Genomic DNA, 22,028 nt, shown 5'->3' on the forward strand with positions numbered 1-22,028 from the left:
TCACAGGCTAAAAACAGCTTTCATATAATAACAGTTTGTCTTAACAAATCTGTTCATTATAAGCCAAAGTTTCTACAAAATTACCAAGTTACTGCAAAATCTACACTTCCTCATACTCACATACTAAGACTACAGCAATTTACAAAGTTCAACTCTTCCTGAAGGAGTGACGTCGAACGTATTTCGTATTTTTCTCCCATAAGTATGTGTATACATTTACGGCTAAGCAAATTGGCTAGCCTATGATTAATGAGTGAATATCAGAAAATTGAGTACGCGATTTTCTTCCACCAGGATGAGTGTATAAAACAATAGTTTACTAGTCACTTCCATGTGCAATATACAGTTACAAATACAGAGAGCCCTGTCTGTGGTTCAGTCAAACATACTGCGTATTTATGATATCGACTCGCTAGCCGTTCACTGCAAAAACAGAAAAATTGTAAAAGCTCACACATCAGACCGCAGACTGTACTGAATCTACTCTTAGGTAACAACTGTAATTTCAGCCTCGTAAGCTGAAAATATAAATTAGCAATTCTCAAGGATTTACTTTTTCTTCCTCCTCAGAAACAAGAATAGATTACTAATTAAGTTAAAACTCAAATAATAGTTACCTGCATCTTTCGTTGGCTGTGGCAGTACCACCACTGAATCTCAAAAAATAGTTAAGGATGGACTCTGCTAACTTTCAATCAATATAAGGAGGCGGAAGTCTCCAGAAATTCACCGCATTAAAATCCTCCTGAAGAGAAGTGAAAATTGTTGGGCAAGAGTAAGATTATTGAAGCTTCCAGACAGCAACAACAACATACCCAGTTGAATCCCACAGTGTGGGGTCTGGGGAGGGTTAAGTGTACGCAGACCTTACCCCCACTTTGGAAGGTAGGGAGGCTGTTTTCGAAAGACCCTCGGCTCAAAAGAAAACAAGGGAAACAAGGGAAAAGAGTCAGATACAGACAAGCAAATCAAAGTAATGCGAAAATGAGAAATAACAAGAGCAAAGAAGTCATGATAAAACAGCATGGAAAGACAAGACCCAACACATAAAAGCATGAATCAAAGGGCAATAAACAGTAGAGAAAAACTACGCTACTAGTGCGAAAGAAAAGTGAGACTACCTACTAGCCTTCTATCCTAATCTGAGTCCTCCACAACCTCCTATATAAGGTCATGTCCTCGGTAATCTGAAACTGCGCCATGTCCTGCCTAATCACCTCTCCCCAATATTTCTTTGGCCTTCCTCTACCTCTCCTAAAACCGTCCATAGCCAACCTCTCACACCTTCGCACTGGGGCATCTATGTCTCTCCTCTTCACATGCCCAAACCATCTCAGCCTCACATCCCGCATCTTGTCATTGGATGTAAATGAATGCAGCATTAGACATGGTGACTTGCACTAAACACCTCATATCACGAAAGAGTATGGGATACGATCAAGCAACACCCTTAGTAAGCGGCAATTTAATTCACTATTTACAAACAAAAAAACAAACAACATGAAATTTCCCGTCCTCAGTCGATAATGCGATTGTCCAAGGATGTTTCAGAATCCAGAAAACTACCATTTTCTTACTGTTAAGTCCAGCAAGAGAAAAGGCAAGTCCACAGTTTTCAGGTTTTACTTACTGTTTGAGAAAATGGACCTTGGACCAAAAACCCAAAAGCTAGGTCATGAGTTTAAAATTGCCCAAGATCATTTACTGAGACAATATCACATTTCCTCACCCAATATGGCACACGGTAACACCCCCGCTCAGTCGCTCACCCCGCACTTGATATCTGGAATGTGAGTAAACATAACTTGAAGGCCCAACATTGGGAAATACAACAACAGTGATGCGTTTGGCTCTGATATCTGGCTCTGGTATCATGTTCAGAAAATTAACCCTGGCTTGCTCAACCACAAAGCTAGCTAATATGATAAGCATTGTCTAAACCATACAAGGAAACCACCTATTCCCTCAACCACATTGAAAAACTGGTTCAGCTTAAGCTGAAAATGATGGTACTTTCACAATCCAGCTCCACTCTATAGTAAGATGTGCTAGTTATCCCTAATTTAATTTGATTTTGTAAGGAAATGTCCAACCAAGCAAAAAGGACTGAGGTTCAAAGTTCTTTGCTTTTCAATTTTCTTTGCTATGTATATGGTTTTTAACTTTCCAAAATAACATTTCAAGTTTCAGCACTATTAGGCTCTATTACCAGTAAAAGGATGCAACTAATTATCTCTTCCAATTCAACTAATTACATGGTTTTAACATTTCAAGTTTTAGCACCATTAGGCTCTATTACCAGTAATAAAAGGATGCAACTAATTATGTCTTCCAATTCAATAACTTCAAGACTTCTCATGTTGTCCATAGAAACTTTCCATCCAAAGGGCAGAGTCCCAAGGTCTTACCTTTTACTTTCTATAATTGGTTTAGTGAACCTACTGGCTACTGTTGGTCTAGACGGGGTTTAAGTCTCTAAATGAAGGAAACCTGTTCATGACTAGACAAGTTGGCGAGATGTTAAAGTTAACATGATGGTGGAAGTGAATCTTATACTCCACTTCAAGAAATCTAATTACATCCTACATCCTTGAGAGATGGGAAAAAATCGAAGCATGAGATCACATACTTCTCTTCACTCTATCACATGCTAACGAACCAAAATTCATAGAAATTATAAAAGGGAATATCCAACCTGCTCACATGAGAAAGTGGCTGGAAACATGGCAGTGACAAGACTATGAAGAGAGGTATATGATTTTGTATCTATGTGGCGATTATCAACAATTTGACCCTGTAGATTATAAAAACATCATTAGAAACTTTCTTTAGCAGAGTTATCTGCAAACGGTCCTTTACAGTTGACAGTAACAGTTGACTAAGTACCTTTGGATTGATGGTAAAGATTTTCCCTTTAGGTATTCCAACCTTGAGGTAGCTGATCTCATCCGTGTGTCTGTTTCCAAAACCAGCATAGAAGGGGAAGGGATTCCTATCAGAAGGGAATAATCCTTTTATATCCTGCAAACTTGAAAGTTAACAGGTTATTGATCCTGTATTATAATCCTTTTATATCCTGCAAACTTGAAAGTCAACAGGTTATTGATCCTGCATTTGTCACCATAGCTAGATACATATGCTCAAAGTTAGTAATTATATCTTCTACACATCCAGTAATTTCGATACTCCTTGCCCTCAAGAATTTGCACACCCCTCTTAAGGTTGCATACCCAACATTTTTCAGATAGCCAATGAACCAGATGCTACAATTCACCAACACAGAGATGGAAACACATGGAACCTCAACCTAAGAAGGAACATTCAGGACTGGGAGATGGAAGAACTGATCAACCTTTTAGCAGCACTTCACAATGCCACAATCAACAACCTTGTGCCAGACCAGCTAAAATGGGGGGATAGGAGGAAGGGAGAATTTTCAGTTAAGGTTGCATATAAACTTCTTGGCCCTCAGAATGCAATCACAGCTCATTGGCCTTGGAAGCTTATTTGGAAAGTCAAATTATCTCCTAAAATTAGTTGTTTCAGCTGGACAGCACTACATGAAGCATGCTTGACTCAAGATAACCTAGCCAGAAGGACGTTTCATCTGGCAAATAGGTGCTATATGTGTTTGAAGGTAGCAGAATCACACAACCACCTCTTCATACACTGTCCAGTGGCAACAGAGTTATGGAATATGTTTATTACACGTTTTGGACTCAATTGGGTCATGCCACAGAGTATCAGGGATGTTTTTGAAAGCTGGAGTTGCTGGAAAATTGATAGCACAATCAGGAGAATCTGGAAGATGATACCTGCTGCTATTTATTGGAGCATCTGAAATGAAAGAAATAGGAGATGCTTTGATGGAATATCAACTTCCTTCCAATCTTTGAAAGCTAAATGTCTTATGTTTTTGTGTAGTTGGGTTTACTTGTCCCTAATAGATTCCCCTGTTACCTTTATGAACTTTATCAACTCCTTAGCTCTTAACTAGACATGTACTGGAGAATGGAGATGATAAGTTCCTTTTGCTACTCTAATTTTGTAACTACTATGCATCCACTTGATGCCAACAATGAAATTACTTACTTCATCAAAAGAAAATACCCATCTATTTCTCTATCAAGTCATCTTTATATCAGTTAAATCACAAAAGCAGATCATCTAAGGAATAGCCAGAAAGCCTCTGCGGCTCATGGCTTTGGAGACGTGAAAAACTTCTTTTGCTTAAAATGCTAAAAGTTCAATTAAGAAAAAGGAAGCAAATCTGAATCAAGAAACTGACCTCTAAGCAAGCGATTTTGAATTCATGAGGAGCTCTTCTAACCACTGCAAAAGGTAAAAGGGTAGACGCCTCTCTCAGTCATAATATTAACAAATTCCAGGGCACTTCTAATTCATGGAAGGAATATAGTCTAATATTCAACCAGAGATGCTGCAAGCACAGAGGTTGAAGTACAACATGGTCTTGTTTCTACCCAGATGATAATGGATGGTCTTGTTTAATTCCAAGAATCATGATTCATAAGGATATGGCGAACAGAATATTAGCAATTCAATGAAATGCTTAGTTTGGAGCAATGAAAAAATCAAGAGAAACTCTACATAAAATTAAGAAATGAACAACTGGACCTTCTCGAAATAGAGAAGGGAAAATTCCATCAGGAGATGTAAGAACTGGTCCTTCTGGTAATCCCTCTCCGTTCTGCAATTATCAAAAATAAAAGAAGACAAAGTCAAATTGATGGACGATGAGAGAAAAAAGTGATTACTTGAGCCAAATTTTATTTTCATCAAACCTGCATAAGATTAAACAGGAATTGTCTAGTAAGATAGGCCTGTGAAATAGCACGTGCACTAAGGAAAAGCAAATGATATCCACTCTCCTGCAACACAGAGGAATTGTCTAGTCATCATGCACTCTTATGCTATAACGAGTGAGAAATTAAATACTCCCTCCATCCCAATTTATGTGGCGGATTTGACTGGAAACGAAGTTCAAGAACGAAAGAAAACACTTTTGACATTGTGGTCTAAAATATGCCATTGAGATCTCTATGGCTATGGATCATTACATTAAGGGTAAAATAAGAAGTTTAATGTTAATTTTTTTCTAACTAAGAAAGTATGACATGCTTTCTGGGACAGACTAAAAAAGGAAGTGTGCCACATAAATTTGGACAAAGGGAGTAATATATTAGCATAGAAGAAGTGTAGAAACATTTCAACCCCTAGAAAACAGAGAAAAGGGAAGAAAACATATTTACAATATGAAAAAGAACATTCTTAAGATAAAAACTGGGACGTGCTAGATTACTTGCCAGAACTACAAAATTAGCAGCAAACCTTCTCACAGTTAGTCTGAGTAAAGTAAACCTCAAAAAAAGGGGAGGAGAGAAAAACAATGAAATCTAAGGACCTTGATAGCCGAAAAGAGATGTGCAACGCCTATCTGTGACCAATCCATCCCAAACATAGGCATGAACTGTCCTAGAACATCAGATCTGTTTAATTGACAAAAATATCACACGTCAGACAGTCAAAAGGAAAAGAAAATGTATAAATTGAACTCTATTCTTAACTCCGGCTTTTGACCATCTATTTGGGGTGTGAGTCCTAGGCTTGTGGAATTTTCAACAGTTCCAAGTGCATCACGTTAAGATTTATCAGCTAAGAACATCTCACATCCAATACTTAGATAGTAGGACATGGAAGTGAATCACAAAGTTTACATGTAGAAAGCAATTTACGGCCAAAAGTGTACTTGCTAGTTGATGGTTGGATAACACGGTTTCCTACTTATACCAAAAAAAAAAAAAAGGGTAAGACAGATTTTTGTAACAGAACAAAGTTAATATATATTACCTATACAAATAGAGATCGATAATAGCCACCAATGCATTCATTCGCATAAATTAGAAGTTAGCCATTGTAACATTCAATGCGATCAAAGTTGAACAAAAGAGCAAGTGTTGAACACAAAAGCAAGCTCGTAGAGAGGACAATATCACCAATGACCTATCTATAGTAGAAAATGAATAAATTACCTAGTAATTGTTCCGTCAACATCAGATATTACGACTTTTGAGTCCCATCTCCACAAATATATGCGAGCATCAACCTGTGAAGCAAGTACCTCAGACAAATTATACACATGGAAGCATTTGCCACGCTTACATAGAAAGAAAGATGTAAAGTTTCTTGAAAGTGCTCAAGCAAAAAAGGGGAATGTAATGGGGAAAAAGTCCCAGCAAACGACCTGCTGTTTCCCCAGCACTGCAGTCGAGAATGTGAAAACAACTGTATTCTTTCCCTCCTTCAGATTCAAAGTAGCCAGCTGTTCAGATGTTGGAGTGGTTAACATTATTTTCTTCTTCGAAATCTTTGGTTTTGGCCCATCTTTTTCTGCGTCACCACCAGTATTATTTGAAATACTTTTAGCATCAGAATTTACATCTTCATCCATGGACAATCCAGAATTTCCCCTGCTTCTAGATCTCTTAAAGGAAAGAGACCATGATCTCCAGCTCCTCCTACCCAAGGAATTAATGGATTTGGGATCTCTTTCTGCAAAGATTCATTTCAACTCGTTAATGATTATCATGTCTAATTTTTCAGTCTATATAAATAGACGTCTGTTTCCAGCAAACAAGCATTTCACCCCTCAGGCGATCTAAAACAAAATTGAACTTCAAGTGTTTCAGGGTAAAATCACAGTATCACCAGAGGAAATAGAAAAAGTATCTGAGACTCATAACAAGCTTCAAATTGATAAATAAAAAAGGCGCACATTTACATATTCTCTTACCGTTTTCTGGGGTGACTGAAGTATTTTTCCCCTCCTCCGCAACCCCAGCAACTTCTGTTGTCTGTAGTACAGTTGATGAATGTAAGCCCTCAGGGTTAGAAAGAAAATCACTATCATGAGACCACATGTTGGGTAAAGATCTGCCCATCCGCACAATTCTGTTGTCCTGAACTACTAAACTTGCAGGAATGTCAACATTGCTTGATACGGTTTTGAGTTTTCTTCCATCTGCAACAATTGGCTGATCACTTTGGATGGACTTGTCTAGAGTAGGACCAGACTCATAGTTTGGTACTCGATAGGCTTCTTTTTCCTTATAATCTGATGAAGTGGACTCTGTGAATCTGGCTACACTGTCGCAACAATCATCAATATCACCAAAGAGAAGCTGCTCTTCCTCCAAACTTTCTGATGAAGAAACAGTAAGTCTTCTGATCAAACCGTCACTAGATTCATTAGGATTACCAAGAGCCTGTGAAGAGGCTCCCAGTTTGCTTGTTACTTTATCTTTTATGCTAGTCCTCTGATATTGATCTTCATAGGTTGAGGTACTGGAACAAGGGATTGGTAAAATGCACCCATAATCTGCTTCTGCAGCGGAGCTATTCAACGAACCGCTCTCGGAGACCAAAATATTAGTGATTGAGTTCGGATAAGTATTGTTGGTTATAACCTTGAAACCATTTAAATAATCCTTTTCAAATAATAAGTCCTCTTCTGGTTGAGAGTTTTCCTCAGACATTACATACTTCAAACTGAGCACCGTTTGGGCGTGCATACGAGCTTCTAGATCACGAGAAGCACACAAGTTTTGAGTAAATTCTTCGGTTGAAATATCTAGCACCGCTGTTGATTTCTCTTCAGTTTCACAATAGAAAAAGGACTGGACCGCAGCAGTTCCACTTTCCTCATCGGGAAGACGGCTAACTGTAAAAGAATCGTGCTTCTCAATCTCAAGGGAGTCGACAATTTTTAAATTGGGGCTCGCAACCTCAGATATAGATGTACAACCCCTGGCATCATGATCAGCATCAACTACGCCTAGTTCACCACTGTCACCAGAAATTCTTAAGCTTTCTTCACGACTAGAATCTTCAACACCTTGGACAACATCGGACACTCTTGTTGCATTCTCAGATGGTGAAAATAACACATGTTTACCAGTTCTCTTGACAGACTTCTCACTCAGACAAGAACCATCATCCTTCTCACGAGAAGGTTCACGGAAATCAAGATTGTCTAACATGTCATCATGTGCAGGAGAGCTTATATCACTTTTTTTGTCATTTATTTGCAAGTCATCCTCTTTAACACCCTTTGATGCTTCTTGGGGAGAAACAGGTACGGCATAATCTCTACTGTACCTCCTGGGGGTAAGATTAGTAGACCACCTCATTTCTAACAGATCAGCTGCCATTTCAGCACGCTCCAACGAGTCTGCCCTGATAATGCCGGCATTATTTTTCATCGACTTCCTCCCAAAAACCCTGCCTAAAATCCCAGGTCCTCGGGGATCGGACCTTACCAAGACATCCTCACCAGAACTCTTTGTTGGCCGATTACTACTGGTTTTCCCATCAGTATCCTCACCTGAGGATGAAGAAGAAGACAAAATATCTCCATCTTCTATATCTATCTCCTTTATAAAGAAAGCTCGTCCCCTACTATCTAAATACATATGAAAATTGGCTTCGACGCCATTGACAGTTATAGTAACCACCTTTTCTCTCGCCTTCAGAACCCCCTGGAACTTCCCGAATCGAACATACCAAGGAGAACATTTGAAACTACCATCTGGTTGCTCCACTACTATGATATCTACAGCACCGCCAAATGGATGGAAAGGCCCCGAAACACTACTTACCCCTCTCCCAATGTAGCTACCTATCCTCCCCACAGTATTCATTTTTTTACTATTATAAATATCTGCCAAGATTCTAATTAACAGAGTCTTATTGCCCCATCACAAATCAATATCACAAACCCAATTCATCAAGATTGTATCTTTTTAGCTCATCACTACATTTCATTCATCAAATCGAGTAGTTCTTCAAATCTTTCCCACAAAGATCCAATTTTTAAAAGTTCCCCAATCTTTACTCTAGATGGTGTATTTGAATTTTCAAGGACAGGGATCAAAGAACATTAATTGATCACAATTCAAAGACTAATGAAGAAAAGAAGCTGTCTTGCTAGGAAAAAAAACAGACAAAGAAGAAAAAATCAAAAAGGGGAAACATATACTACAACAATACACAAATTTTCCAAATACTCAACAAATCAAACCAAAAACCCATCAATAAAATGGTATCAAAAACCCATCAACAATATCAAGATTGTATTTTTAGCTCAAGAATCAGTATTTAGCTGATTAGGGTAGCAAATCAAGAAACATACAAAATAAAAAATAGAAACAAATCATAAGTTCAGAAACAAATAACCGCCAAGACTGATAGTTGAAGAACAGTTGGCTTGGAAAAAGCATATTCTTTTTAATATGATCCGAATGTGCCACTGCCATAATTATTTGCACGGTCTAATAAAACGACCCCGCCACTTGTGTCTAAATTTTTTTAAAAAAAAATACAGCCAGACTTGTATATACGTGAAAGTAATACATTTGTAACGTGTAAGTAACCAATCAAGAATATTATTAAGAAATTACAGAGTAAAATCAAAAGTGTTTTTCTGTAAAGACCATATGAACTTACCTGATTAGATTGAAGAAAAGGGGAGGGTTTGAACTGGATTTCAACAATTAATGTTTGTGTTTGGTAGACAATTAATTTTTGCAGGAACTACAACTTTTGGAGTAACTAAATTAGATTTCAACGTACATGTGGCAGTGACACGTCATTTGAGTTCAATGAGGGTCTGTTGCGGTTATTCTAGTTTGGTGGGAGTGGGACACTTTCGAGACTTTAATGAAGAGATTCATTAAAGTATTACTATTTTTATAATTAAAAGAATTTAACTTTTTTTTCCTTAGAATTTGGGTTGAAGAACTCATTTAACTTCCAAGTATGATAAGTTCAAATTAAAGGTGACGGTAAGTACGTGCTTTTCATTTCATTTTCACATGATAAGATGGGGCAAAGAATTCTGACGTGCATTTTCTGATTCATAATCGTTTGTTCTTCTCTAATCTTCTAAAATTCTAGAATACGCCAGATCGAATCAATTGATTAAGTTGTTCTTTGCAAATTTATTTTTAGTTTTATATTTACTTTTATATAAAGAAATCTTTGCAGAATCTTGTTTAATTTAAATTGTAATATGTTCGCACATTTCCTCAGACCTTGGCAATTATATTATCACCCCAAATATTAATTTGCCTTTCATCTTTTTTTCTCGCTAAAATTGATATATTGCGACATGAAATTTCTATGCACCAAGAAAAGAATTGATATTAATTCAATTAAATTTGAATTCGCGTTATAGAATTCTACATTTGTGGTAAAGCGCTCTTTAAAAAAGACAATTTCATATCTAAAGCTCGAATCCTAGACCTTCAATTAAGAATGAAGGGGTGCTTACCACTCCGTCATATTACCTTTAACTAAGAATGAAGGGATACTTATTACTCCGTCACATTCCTAATTGGTTGAAATATTTCACCTTCTTGGCATAATGATGAACAGTATTCTTGTTTGAAGAAAGGTAAATATAATACTCCTATATTTATTTTTAAAAAAGTCTCACAACGTTATCTTGAGCCCGTAAGTTTGCCATAACAAATAACACAATGTACTTTCGAAAGGTCGCTTTGACTTACTCAACACAATACAAAATAGGTTCACTCCTTTGATCTCAATTAAAGTAATCAATTAATCAAAATAATCAATTAAGTGGGAGTTTTTTTTTTCCTGATTAATGCGTTTGCTTAAAAGGAATGAACTTGGGCTATTTATTTGTGACTCCATTTCGAAAAAAATCACCAAATATCCTTTTTAAAGATTGATGTTTGACTTTTGTCCCCATTTTTTAAATTTGTGCAAATATAGTCCAGCAAAAGAAATCCAATAGTGCTTCTCTTTACCCATATTCTTCCTTTTTCACATTGCTTTTGAATTAATAAAATAATACATGGTTGTACAACAGAATTTCATTTATGAACTTTCAGCATACGACTTTACTCCCACAAAATTGGGCCCTTTTACCTTCTTATGAACTTGTGTTGTACAGTAGAAAATTTCGCCAATTTATTCTTAAATGTTAATCATGAGAGATAACACAACAAAAAAATGTTTGTATTAGATTTGTGATGTCTTAATCTATTTCTAAGCTGGAATTAGAAGTTGGGATGCATTAGGGGCTTTTGGGAAGAAGAATAACAAAGAAGAAAGAAGAGAGAAGGGAGAAGTTTGAATCAGAAGCCGGTTGTTTTTAATTTGGTTTACAGTCAAGTTTTTCAATCTGACAGAACTTGTGAATAACTTAACAAGAAAGGTAAAATGAAGATAATACCAAGTCGTGCAAGGTGTCAAAGCTTGTGATCACAATTGAACGAGATAGGTAGAATGAAGATAGTACAAAGTCTTGTCAGTTTAAAAAAAAAATTGTCAATCCAACAAACCTCGTGAACAACTTGTACAAGTTATGTTCGTCTGTCATAAGCAAAACTCGAAAAATTTTAGGCCCGTTTGGCCATGAGAATTATTCATTCTTTTTTGAAAAAAAAAATCACTTTATTTGAAAATCATTGTTTGGCCATGAAAATTTCAAATACACAACTTCTTGTTGTATTTGAAATTTGAAAAACACCTAAAACCCTGTTTTCACTTTTTTCACTTTCAGTATATTCAAACGTGCAAATATTCTTTGCAAAAACTATAGTCAAACACAACTCCAACTTCAAAAATTCCAAATAAAGTGAAAAATATTTTGATTTTTATGGCCAAACGCCTCTTATAGTAATACTAGTGGCATTTGGCCCGTGCTAAGCCCGGGCCTAAACTACTTTAAAATTTATATTTGCAGCTTTTTTGTGTGTTTTTTTTGCTACTCTAGTTTTTGTTTTGTTTTTGTAATATTTTATCATTTGTAAAGGTAGTTCAATAATTTCTCGATGTTGCTAGAATATTAAATCATATAAAAAAATTGTAAGTTAAAAAATAACATTTTCCTTAGAGTATATTTAGACCTCCTTTTTATTTTTAAACAAATGCATGCACCAAACTCTTCTCCTTTTTATTTTGCTGAATTTTCTTTAGCTTAAAGTCTTTAATGATTCAAATTGAGTTTTACCTTATGTCAGATTAACTTAATTTCTTATTTCTCAATTAAACTGATATTGGTTAACCCACTTTTGAAAGAAACAAATAATTACGGTATTCAAGTAATATCAAAAATACTTATTGTTACATATTGTTGTATGATAACGTCAATGATGTTAATTTATAAACAAAGATAGCATTTAAATTGAAACGACAAGATACTTTTTAGATGTTCCTTCAAATTAAATCATACAAAAGAAATTGGAAAGTAAATGAAATTATTTGTTTTTCTTACTTTAGTGTTTCATCATCCTTAAGAAATGATGTATTTTCTAATTGTTCTTAATTTAATTTAACTTTTTAAGAAATCTATATTGTGATTTCTTAAATTATAGAGTTTTAGTATATGTTTAACTAACCATTTGTCCTAAATTATATAATGTTGATTATCTCATTTTTTGTAAAACTTTCCAATATCCAAAAATGTGAAAAAAAATCACTCTCATTTGAAACTATTATTCAGAGAGCTTAACTATACTTTGAAATTACTTTGTTGAAATATTTTTAGTTATATATGAAAATAATTTAAATTAAATAATTAAGCATGTACTAACGTAGAAAGGGAATGTCATGCTAGCTTTTTTATTTGTCTATAATAAATTTCATAGGAAAACATAATTTGAAACAAATTTAATAATTATCTCCACATAAAAGAAAGACAATAATTTTTTGATCAATTTTAAATTTGGTTGAATAAATAGATCTTTTGCGGAGTCAATATCACTTTTCCACATCATCACTCCTTGTAGTATAAGAACCCATATTGTTATTCAAATTTACCTAAATGGATAAGAATTTGCAAGGTAATTAAAGCATCAACTAAGGGTAAAATGGACCAAAAAATTCATGTGAGGACTACAAAACTTTGAGATCCTCTCGTATATATAGTAGTAATTATGCACCGTCCGGCATGACTTACAAACAAAGCAAGTTTTGTCAATTCGATAATAAATTTCCCAATTTTGTACAAATTTCTTAAAAAATGGACAAAAGTTAAGCAGCGGTCCAAAGTATCTAATTTGTGAAAGTCTCCCCTCAAATATACGTTTAAAACGAGAAGGTATAACGGGTCATTTGAACGATTACCCTTCAAATTGGTGGTATTTAATTTTTGCTCTTCGCCTAATATCATGAGGTTTGAGGTTCGAACTCTGGCTCAGTAAAAAACAATTGCAAGACAGAGTTTCGCAGCAATGTTAGGCCTAAGCGGGCCAAAGTTAGGTCTCAGGCAGAGTTTTCTCTGCCTCAGAAAGAGTTTCAAACTTTACCTTAAGGGAGACTTTTGCGAATCCAAACCTCTGCCTTGCGATTTTTTTTTTTTTTTTTACTGAGCCGGAGTTCGAACCCAGAACCTCAGGGTATTAGGCGAAGGCCGAAAATTAAAGACCAGTGCCTTTGAAGGACAATCCGCACAAAAAAATGGGTATAAACTAAGGGCTTTTAAAATGGGCTGCATCAGTTGAAGCTTCTAATTAGTCCAAACTGTTTTGGTATTTTATCGGTCATTTGCACTTTTGTCCCAATTTTGTGCTGTTCTTTAATTTTGGGAAAATGGAACAAATAGTTATCCGGATGAAACTATTGAGAGCCGGTGGCCCAAGAATTTTAAAAGTTATTTTTTAGTCTTTTCAAAATAATTCTATTTCTAGCCATTTTTCAACTAATTCTAGCATATGTATATAAATTGTATCATTGTTATACATGTATCACTACTGTATAAAAAGGGCAGCCCGGTGCACTAAGCTCCCGTTATGTGCGGGGTCCAGGGAAGGGCCGGACCACAAGGGTCTATTGTACGCAGCCTTACCTTGCATTTCTGCAAGAGGCTGTTTCCACGGTTCGAACCCGTAACCTCCTAGTCACATGACAGCAACTTTACTAGTTACGCCAAGGCTCCACTTCATATGTATCACTACTGTATATGCATAGAAAATGTATCATATGTATAAAACTGTATCATTGCTGTATAGAACGTGTATCACTATTTATAAGCATAGAAAAAATGTATCGTACGTATAAAAACTGTATCATTATCGTATAGAATATTTATCCCTACCGTATATGTATAGAAAATATATCACTGTTGTATAATTTATGTATAATGAATTTATAATCAACATATAATTCGTGTAATAATGTATGCACACTAATGATACACATATTACACACTATTTACACAAATTTTACACCGGCAAGAATTATCAGAGAAAAATGGAGTTTTCCGGCCAGGTTTGTATCTAACGACCACAGATCGTAGTGAACTAGTAAAAAAAAGGTCGACAGAGGGAGAATAAAGGACCATGGTGTTGCTTCCACGGCAAAAAGACTGGTGCAACATCGAAAAACATAAACACGGTCAGATATGTGTGATTTGAATGGATACTACGTCGTCTTATTCGTCAATGGCATTAGCGAATAACAGAGATGCTCCGGCGACCACAACAGAACTGTCTGCCACCTCGGAACCTGCGAAGGAGGCTGCGTGCCATCGCAACCCCATCATTGGCCAAAGAAACATAGAGGAGAAAGTGAGAGGCGGATGAAACAGAGGAAAAAGTTGGCTTGGGCTTGTCTTTATTTTGGGCTTAGGGCTTATTTCGGGTCATTTACTTAAAATGGGGCCTTTTGTTTTTGGTGGTGGCTCTCAATGTCCTTTTCCCTTTAATTTTTGGCCCTTAGACAAATAACTCTTTTGCACGGCATAAAATTTATGTTTCGCATCATATTATTCCACAAGTTATGCCCCGCGCCCTTAAAAAATTTCTGGCCCGCTCGGCATAAGTTCGATTTTGAAGGGTAAAATTAAAGATCAGCCCATTTGAAGAACAAACGGTACAATTTTCTTCTATTTTTATGCGTGTACAAGTTGGGCTAGATATCCACCGCAGCCCAGTAAATAGATTTGAAGCCCAGTAAAAAGACCATCAATATCTGAAGGCCTATAGAAAAAGAGTATGAGAAGAAAGAACGAAACCAAATAGAAAAAGCAAAAGAGAAAAGAAAAAATGACCATAAAAAATCTGTTACTCATAAATCATAATATATTAGGTTCCACTTCTATTCTTCTCTTTTTTCAATTCTTGTTCTTCTTTCAGTTGGAAAGTCAAAAGAAAGGGACTGAACTTAAATCAAGTATGCTTGCACGTTTTACCAATCACGAGAAAAAGAAAGAAAACTAAAATCTTCATCGAGCCCATTTAAGCAAAATCTCTTCTTTTCTCTTTTTCTTTTTTCTTTTTCTATTTAATAATCTTTGGAATTCCAAATTAAAAGGCTTACATGTTTTTAAATTTCAATGCATCGGATCTAACTTCTCTACGATGCCTGCTCTTTAACCAATCAAAAAAAGTGGTCCCTCCAGTCAAAAAGGAGGAAAAGATTTGGGGGAAATGGTTAATGAGGCAATTTTCACAAATGGATTTGCTTTTCTTTTTTTCTTTTGTCCAAAAGAAACTATTACTATATATTTTACACTTGTGAAAGATGTAAGGGAAGAGTGTGCTCAGATGACACATAAGTTTATCAAAACGATAAAAGGAAAATTGAGGATTGATCAACATTAATATCATTGCAAAAAGTGGAATCAAGATGGTTACTACTAAATGTGCTCGAAATCTCTTAAAATGTATTTCCCCACCCGTGTCGGATCCTTCGAAAATCACTATTTTTTGAGGTTCCAATACACACACGTTAACATTTTTGAAGGGTCAGAACAATATAGCTAAATACTACTTCCTCTGTTTCAATTTGTTTGAACCTATTTCCTTTTTAGTCCGTGCCAAAATGAATGACTTCTTTCCTAATTTGGAAACAAATTCACTTTATGAATGATTTACAGCCACACAAATTTTCAAGACTTATTTTGAATCACAAGTTTCAAAAGTCTTCCCTCTTTCTTAAATGTCATGCCCAGTCAAATGAGTTCATATAAATTGAAACGGAGGGAGTACTACTAATTACTATATTTCTAAATTATAGTTTACTCGATATATATCATGTAGGAAATTATAGTGAATCGACCAAAAAGGTGATTGAGTGAGAATCCGTTAAGAGTACATTCATGTTTAGCTACCATGTTAGTCGCACAATTTTACTCTGAATATGTGTGTACAACCACTGTGGAGCAAGAATCTGCAATCAGTGCGAAGATTAGTGTAATGTGGATTTGCTAATTACTATTATAACGAGAGTCGACATTCTTTTGAGTCCATTATTTCTCAGTAGCACTAGTGTAAATGGAGGAGTAGTGCTATTAACTTTCTGGGAATAGAAAGAGATGACTTTAATCATTAATTTCTGAAAATAAGTGGACCATTCTGAATTATTACGGAGTATGTGCTTATTTGGAGCTTTTTCACAATTACGAGTAAATGATTGTTGGTGTCTTGGTGACTCGATTGACATATCTTACGCTATATTTTTTTTTTAAAAAAAGATAGTCTATTTTAAGGGATTCACTTGGTAGTCAATTAATTATTTTTATTTAAATCTCACGCTTTAACTATTTGTTTATATATTTACTTTGCATACTTTCATAGGGTTGAAAATGAAAAGAATTATTGATTTGATATGCCCTTTTGTCGAACAAAGTGAAAACAATTTGAGCCTAAATGAAGTGACATAGATAATGAAATCGATCAAAACTGATTTGAATTTGAAATATTATTCTATCCTGAAATTCATCTTTGAAAACCAATTTCTCGTTGGAAATTACGCGTTGATTGTAAGTGATTCTTATTTTTATTTTATTCATTAGTTCCTCATTTGGTCATATCACGAGTAGCAAATCATACTAATGATCATATCATGGGTTCAAGATCATCATTGCGGAGAGTTCATGTTAATAAAGAAAAAGCAGTGTCCTATATAAAGTTGTTGGGATGTGAAACTGGACCAAGTACCACATTAAACATTATTGTTGTACTTGCACAAAAGGAAGAAATTCCATGAACATCAACTCATATAGGAAGAAATTCCATAAACATCTACTCATGTGACCCACTGCATATTGGTCCTAATAGGCTAATAGTGCCTTACCTTTTGAAAGCTCCTAACATTGTTTTGACAAAGATGAAACTCTCTTCCTGTCTACTGCCTTTTCCTGTAAAGGCAGCTTTTTCAAATCTAATTCCAACTAGTTTGCCATTCTTTCTCAGGTCTTTATTTAGTACTAATATGAGAAATAACAGAATACTTCAAGATTATTCAGCAGGCTCTTAAATGAAAGTAAAGGTACTTTCGACGAGAAATATATCTAAGAGTTAGGGTTTGGCTAGCAAAATATCTTCCATGTATAAACCATGACGACCATGGATAGATGTATACTGAAGTAGAGGCGTATATAGTAGTGTAGTTCCTACGGTTCAGTTGAACTTTCTCTAGACAGAGTATATATCAAAATTATTAGACCTTTAATAAACAGTACTAAGTTCTGATATCATAATTACTTGCAGAAGTATAATAAATTCAGTGATACATACATAAATATTGAACTTGTCAAATATAAATCGTGGATTCACCTCTTCAAAAGGTAACCATGCGAGCACGTTGCGTTTACTATCAAAAAGCATTTCCACGGATGATCACATACTGCATCTCTTAGGTTAGTAAATTTCACATAATTAAACGAAAAAAAAATGTATGTGCATTCATTTTGCTCTCTCTTTTTGAGCCACATAAATTTTTTATGTAACTTGACATGAAAGAGAGAGAATATTCGAAAAGGAAGAGACTAAAAAGCACAAGGATTTTAAAGGTGGTAGTCACCATTAAGAAGAGTTGTCAAAGACCAAAAAGAAGAATGGACTGAAGAAAAATTTAAAAGTTGAGTTGTGCATGAACACATTGAAAGCAACATGTTACACATGCTATGTATATGGCGTTCCATTATTACTCTAAGACAATCTCAATGGTCCCTTCTCCCTAATTTATTGCTCCTAGTTTTTATTGGGGACCTTCCCCTATAGAAAGTACTCACAAAAAGAACTAGAAAAAAAGGTCCCTAAACATAACTGCTGATTAGTCATTTTAATCATTAATTCAGATAACTTTCTTATTCAAGAACATTAATGACCAAAAAACGAAAAAAATTGAGTGAAAGTGGCTTGTGATGTGTGTGAGAACTTGATTAGTAGTAGTAAACAATAAGGTAATTTGTAGATTTTTTTTCCCCAAAACGTTGATTTCCACATTCGTAGATAATGTAAAATAATCGGTTGTCATATGTCGTTTATTGAAATTGTTAAAAATAAAGTGATATGAAAAACATCACTATATTAGTAAATGATCATACTCAAATCTATATTTTATTGATAAATGTATGTGCCAATTGCATTATCTAGTGATAGATTAGGCACTCAATATTGGCAATTAACGTAACAAACTTTGAATACTTCAAACTTTCAAAATAGTAGACCAATGCTTAAAATAAATAAACCAACGCTATTCTTTTAATAGACTCATTGACCTTGATCATCATTCAAACGAACTAATGACCAACTAGGATATCAGTTTCAAGAAAGAGTTTAATTTCTATCTGCACAGACAGTGTGAAAAATAGGAAACATAATTCATGAAAATAAAAAATACAAAAATCAACATGGTCGCCCATTCAATCCTCCACCATGAATAATCCATATTTTAAACTCATGTAGTCAAATACTTACAAATATACTTCACGATTATGATAAAACAAAAAACAAAATAAAAAAAAGATCAATTTTTAAGTATGCAGGAAATAAGCAGTACTTAAAATATCAAGATTCATTTTATTTTTTCATGATGATGATCTTCAAACCAATTCATTTTCTTGGCATTTGATTTTCTCTTCTTCAAAACAATAGACTAATGCTATTCTTTTAATAGCCTAATTGACCTCTATCAACATTTGAAGAACTGAGAATTGATAACCAACTACGATGTCATCATCATAAAAGAGTTTAACTTTTATACGCAGACAGAATTGTGTACAAGAAGAGTTACATGAAAAAAGAATTCATCAAAAAAGAATCCTACATGGTTGACCTGCCAATCCATCACCATGAATAATCCATCTTTTAAAACTCATGTAGTAAAAAATACTTACAAATATCCTTCATCATTATGATACACAAGAGATTAAAAAAAGAAACCTAGTATGCAAGAAATAAGCAGTACCAAAGAGGATAAAAATTATCAAGATTCCTTTTTTTTTCTTTTTTCTTTTTTCACTTCAGGATGATCATATCTTCATTTTCTTGGCATTTGATTTTCTTCTCTTCCATAGAACTAGATTTCTTGCAATGAGCAATTGCAGCTTGAATAGCAGCTTGTAATTCTTCCATTGTACTATCACTTGAAGATGAATTATGATAATTAGCACCTGGTGCTGCTACAAGTAGCCCACTATTTGTCGGAGAATTCTTCATAGAAACTGGAGCTGAATATGCACCTCTTTTTATTCCCTTATTACTATTACTACTATTATTATTATTATTATTATTCTTCCCTCTAAAACTCAAATTCCCAGAATAAGAATAACTTTGTCTATGAAACTGCATATTTTTTCTACTTCTAAAAGACAAAAATGGCCTCACCATTTTCATATACCTCTTTATAACTTGACTCACGTTCAACTTCCTTTGTTTTTCCTTCTCTTCTTTTTCTTCTTTTTTCCTTTTGGGTAATCCAAACAAGGAAAAAGACTTGGACTTTGGTTTTTGTTGATCCTTTGGTATGTTTAAAGAATTTGTTTGATGATGATCATGGTAGTGAAAGCTACGATTTAGATCATAATAAGAGTTATCATCATCATGATTAATGGAATTTTGGATTTTTTTTAAGTCTTTAATGGGAAGTGAACTATCAATGGAGTTTGTTGAAGAACGAGGTGAAACTGGGAGATGAGAAAGAAGGTGAAGTGGAAGTAAATGACCATGGAAAAATATTTCATCAGCTGGTGTTAAATCAATAGCAAAAGGGTTCTGGTTCGTGTTCGGGTTCGGATTTGGATTTGGATTTTGTCTCGTTTTAATATCAGGGGTATTTGTGGAATTTGTTGGATGAAGTGAAATTGTGAAGGAAAATTCATGTGATGGAGATGATGAAGATGACGGTGGTGACGCCGCCGCAACGCCACCGTATGACGGTGGTTGAAGTAGTGGTTCTTGGTGTTGCATCTGCTTTGATTTTTGGTTTTCTTGATTGCTCTGCTTGAATTCTTCTAGGACTCTCATATTGTCCATGACTAAAAATGTTTTTAAAAGGGTAGTAATAAATTTAGGACTAAGATCTAATATGGGGTGTTTATTTTCTGCAAACAAAAATTCTTCTTCTACTTTGTTTGATGAGGGGGAAATATGAAGAAAAAGGATAAGGATATATGTGAGGGACGAGTTTGTAGGCTAAAATGTCTTGACGCTAAGTGTGGCAATTATAGTGATGAAATTTGAAGGTGGGTATGTGGTGGCTATGAGATGCAGATGAAGTTTTTTTTTTTTTTTTTGGATTGCCAATTAAAGTGGGGTCGTTTTATACTATATGAACAGCTATGAGGTGCTAATTTCAGGAAAGGTACACTGACACAACAAAATCCAAGGTTTTATAGGTTTTTTTTTTTTTTGGGTCCAAAATCGGTATGCAAAAAACATATAATACGGCTACTATTTTAAAGTACATATATAAATGTACTGTCGTCTACTAGTACTAGTCATGGGATGATGTAGCTTTTTCTTTGTGTAAATGTAGTTGTCTTAAACACAAACTATATGTGTCAATGTACTCTTATCTTAAACGCAAACTATATGTGTTTTTTTATTTTGGCCGTTATATAAATAGCCAATTGGATTCACAGTTACTTTTCATATTTCGTATGTGTTGATTATATACAATTATTCATTGATTATAATATGAATTGTACGTGTATTATATATTCGTCGGTTATTTTTTAATTTAAGTTGTTGGGTGGGCTACTATTAAGTTTTCTTCTTTTATTCATTGATTTATATTTATTTTCCTCCATGTAGGAATCGATACACTTTGAAGATTTAGGAATCTTTAGTAGGCAAATTTGAAGATGATTTGATTAAGATTTGAAAAAAAAAAAATAGTGTTTGCATTTGAAGTTAAAAAAAATTGAAATGTTGCGACTAAAAATTTGAGAAACTTCTCAAACCTATCAAACTTCAAATTTTATATTTCTAAGTTCGAAATTTAAATAATGGATCAATTTCATGAAGAAATAATTATTTGAAATAATCTTCAAATATTGTTCAAATTTTAGAACCAAATCTATGACAAAACAGGGCTTAATAATGAAATAAACTTGAAAGAGTCGGCGGATATAAAAGTTTTAGCAAAAAGATCGAGCTATAATTGATTAATACAGTTATTAAAATTATACTACTTACTTGTGGTGACACACTTACATCGATTTAAATTTTTTGAGTGCATCTCTACTAGGATTGTTACTGTGGAGTATCTATTTAAGGACTCGATTTAGTTATACTTTGTCACAAATAGGTACGTGAGAAATCATGCTAAAAAGCATACTTGGCTGTTCAAAATGTGGAGTGCACCTTTCTCAAGAAGAATCTTTGATTTGATCAAACAGATGATATTTGTATCTTCCACTTAGGTAATTGCAACTTTAGTGTCTTCTTTCTGCACGCAAATGGCTTGGGAATAGCTCTTTTATTTATTAATATGCCTCCCTTTTAGACTAAGGTACCAAATCTTCTCTCGTGTCACTAGCATCAGTTAGGTTTACTTTATTTTAATGCAAATTAACTCTATTTTTATGAGATACTAAAAGAGTATTCATCTTCCAATTAGATATTATGTTCTTTCTCCTACCGAAATTGAAAAACTATTCTTATTTCCCTTTTGTAAAAAATATTCTTTTGTTATTCTATGGTTTAACAAGATTGTTGGGGAGAATAAAATGATAAGAACCCGTGAAAGGA

General features: G+C 34.5%; 2 protein-coding genes across 3 annotated transcripts; both read right to left on the reverse strand.

Moving 5' to 3' along the window:
- LOC132627872 (phosphatidate phosphatase PAH2-like) lies at positions 1-9,802 on the reverse strand. 2 transcript variants are annotated; one of them, XM_060343483.1, is made up of 11 exons: positions 6,812-9,797; positions 6,263-6,570; positions 6,051-6,124; positions 5,423-5,507; positions 4,803-4,889; positions 4,636-4,708; positions 4,289-4,332; positions 2,887-3,021; positions 2,696-2,794; positions 618-745; positions 1-423 (listed from the first exon to the last, which is right to left on the reverse strand). In XM_060343483.1, the coding sequence occupies exons 1-10, from the start codon at positions 8,715-8,717 to the stop codon at positions 692-694; spliced, it is 2,865 nt and encodes a 954-aa protein (XP_060199466.1). In that variant the 5' UTR covers positions 8,718-9,797; the 3' UTR covers positions 1-423; positions 618-691. The 2 variants fall into 2 exon arrangements, with proteins under 2 accessions (XP_060199466.1, XP_060199467.1); XM_060343484.1 differs by lacking the exons at positions 1-423; positions 618-745; positions 2,696-2,794; positions 2,887-3,021 and adding an exon at positions 3,044-3,076 and having other exon boundaries at positions 6,812-9,802.
- A 9,186-nt stretch (positions 9,803-18,988) lies between these two features.
- Positions 18,989-20,817, reverse strand: LOC132627874 (BRI1 kinase inhibitor 1-like). Its single transcript, XM_060343487.1, has one exon. The coding sequence runs from the start codon at positions 20,307-20,309 to the stop codon at positions 19,293-19,295; it is 1,017 nt and encodes a 338-aa protein (XP_060199470.1). The 5' UTR covers positions 20,310-20,817; the 3' UTR covers positions 18,989-19,292.
- Positions 20,818-22,028: the final 1,211 nt, after the last annotated feature.

Source organism: Lycium barbarum, chromosome 2 (assembly GCF_019175385.1).
Source record: "Lycium barbarum isolate Lr01 chromosome 2, ASM1917538v2, whole genome shotgun sequence".
NCBI lineage: Eukaryota > Viridiplantae > Streptophyta > Magnoliopsida > Solanales > Solanaceae > Lycium > Lycium barbarum.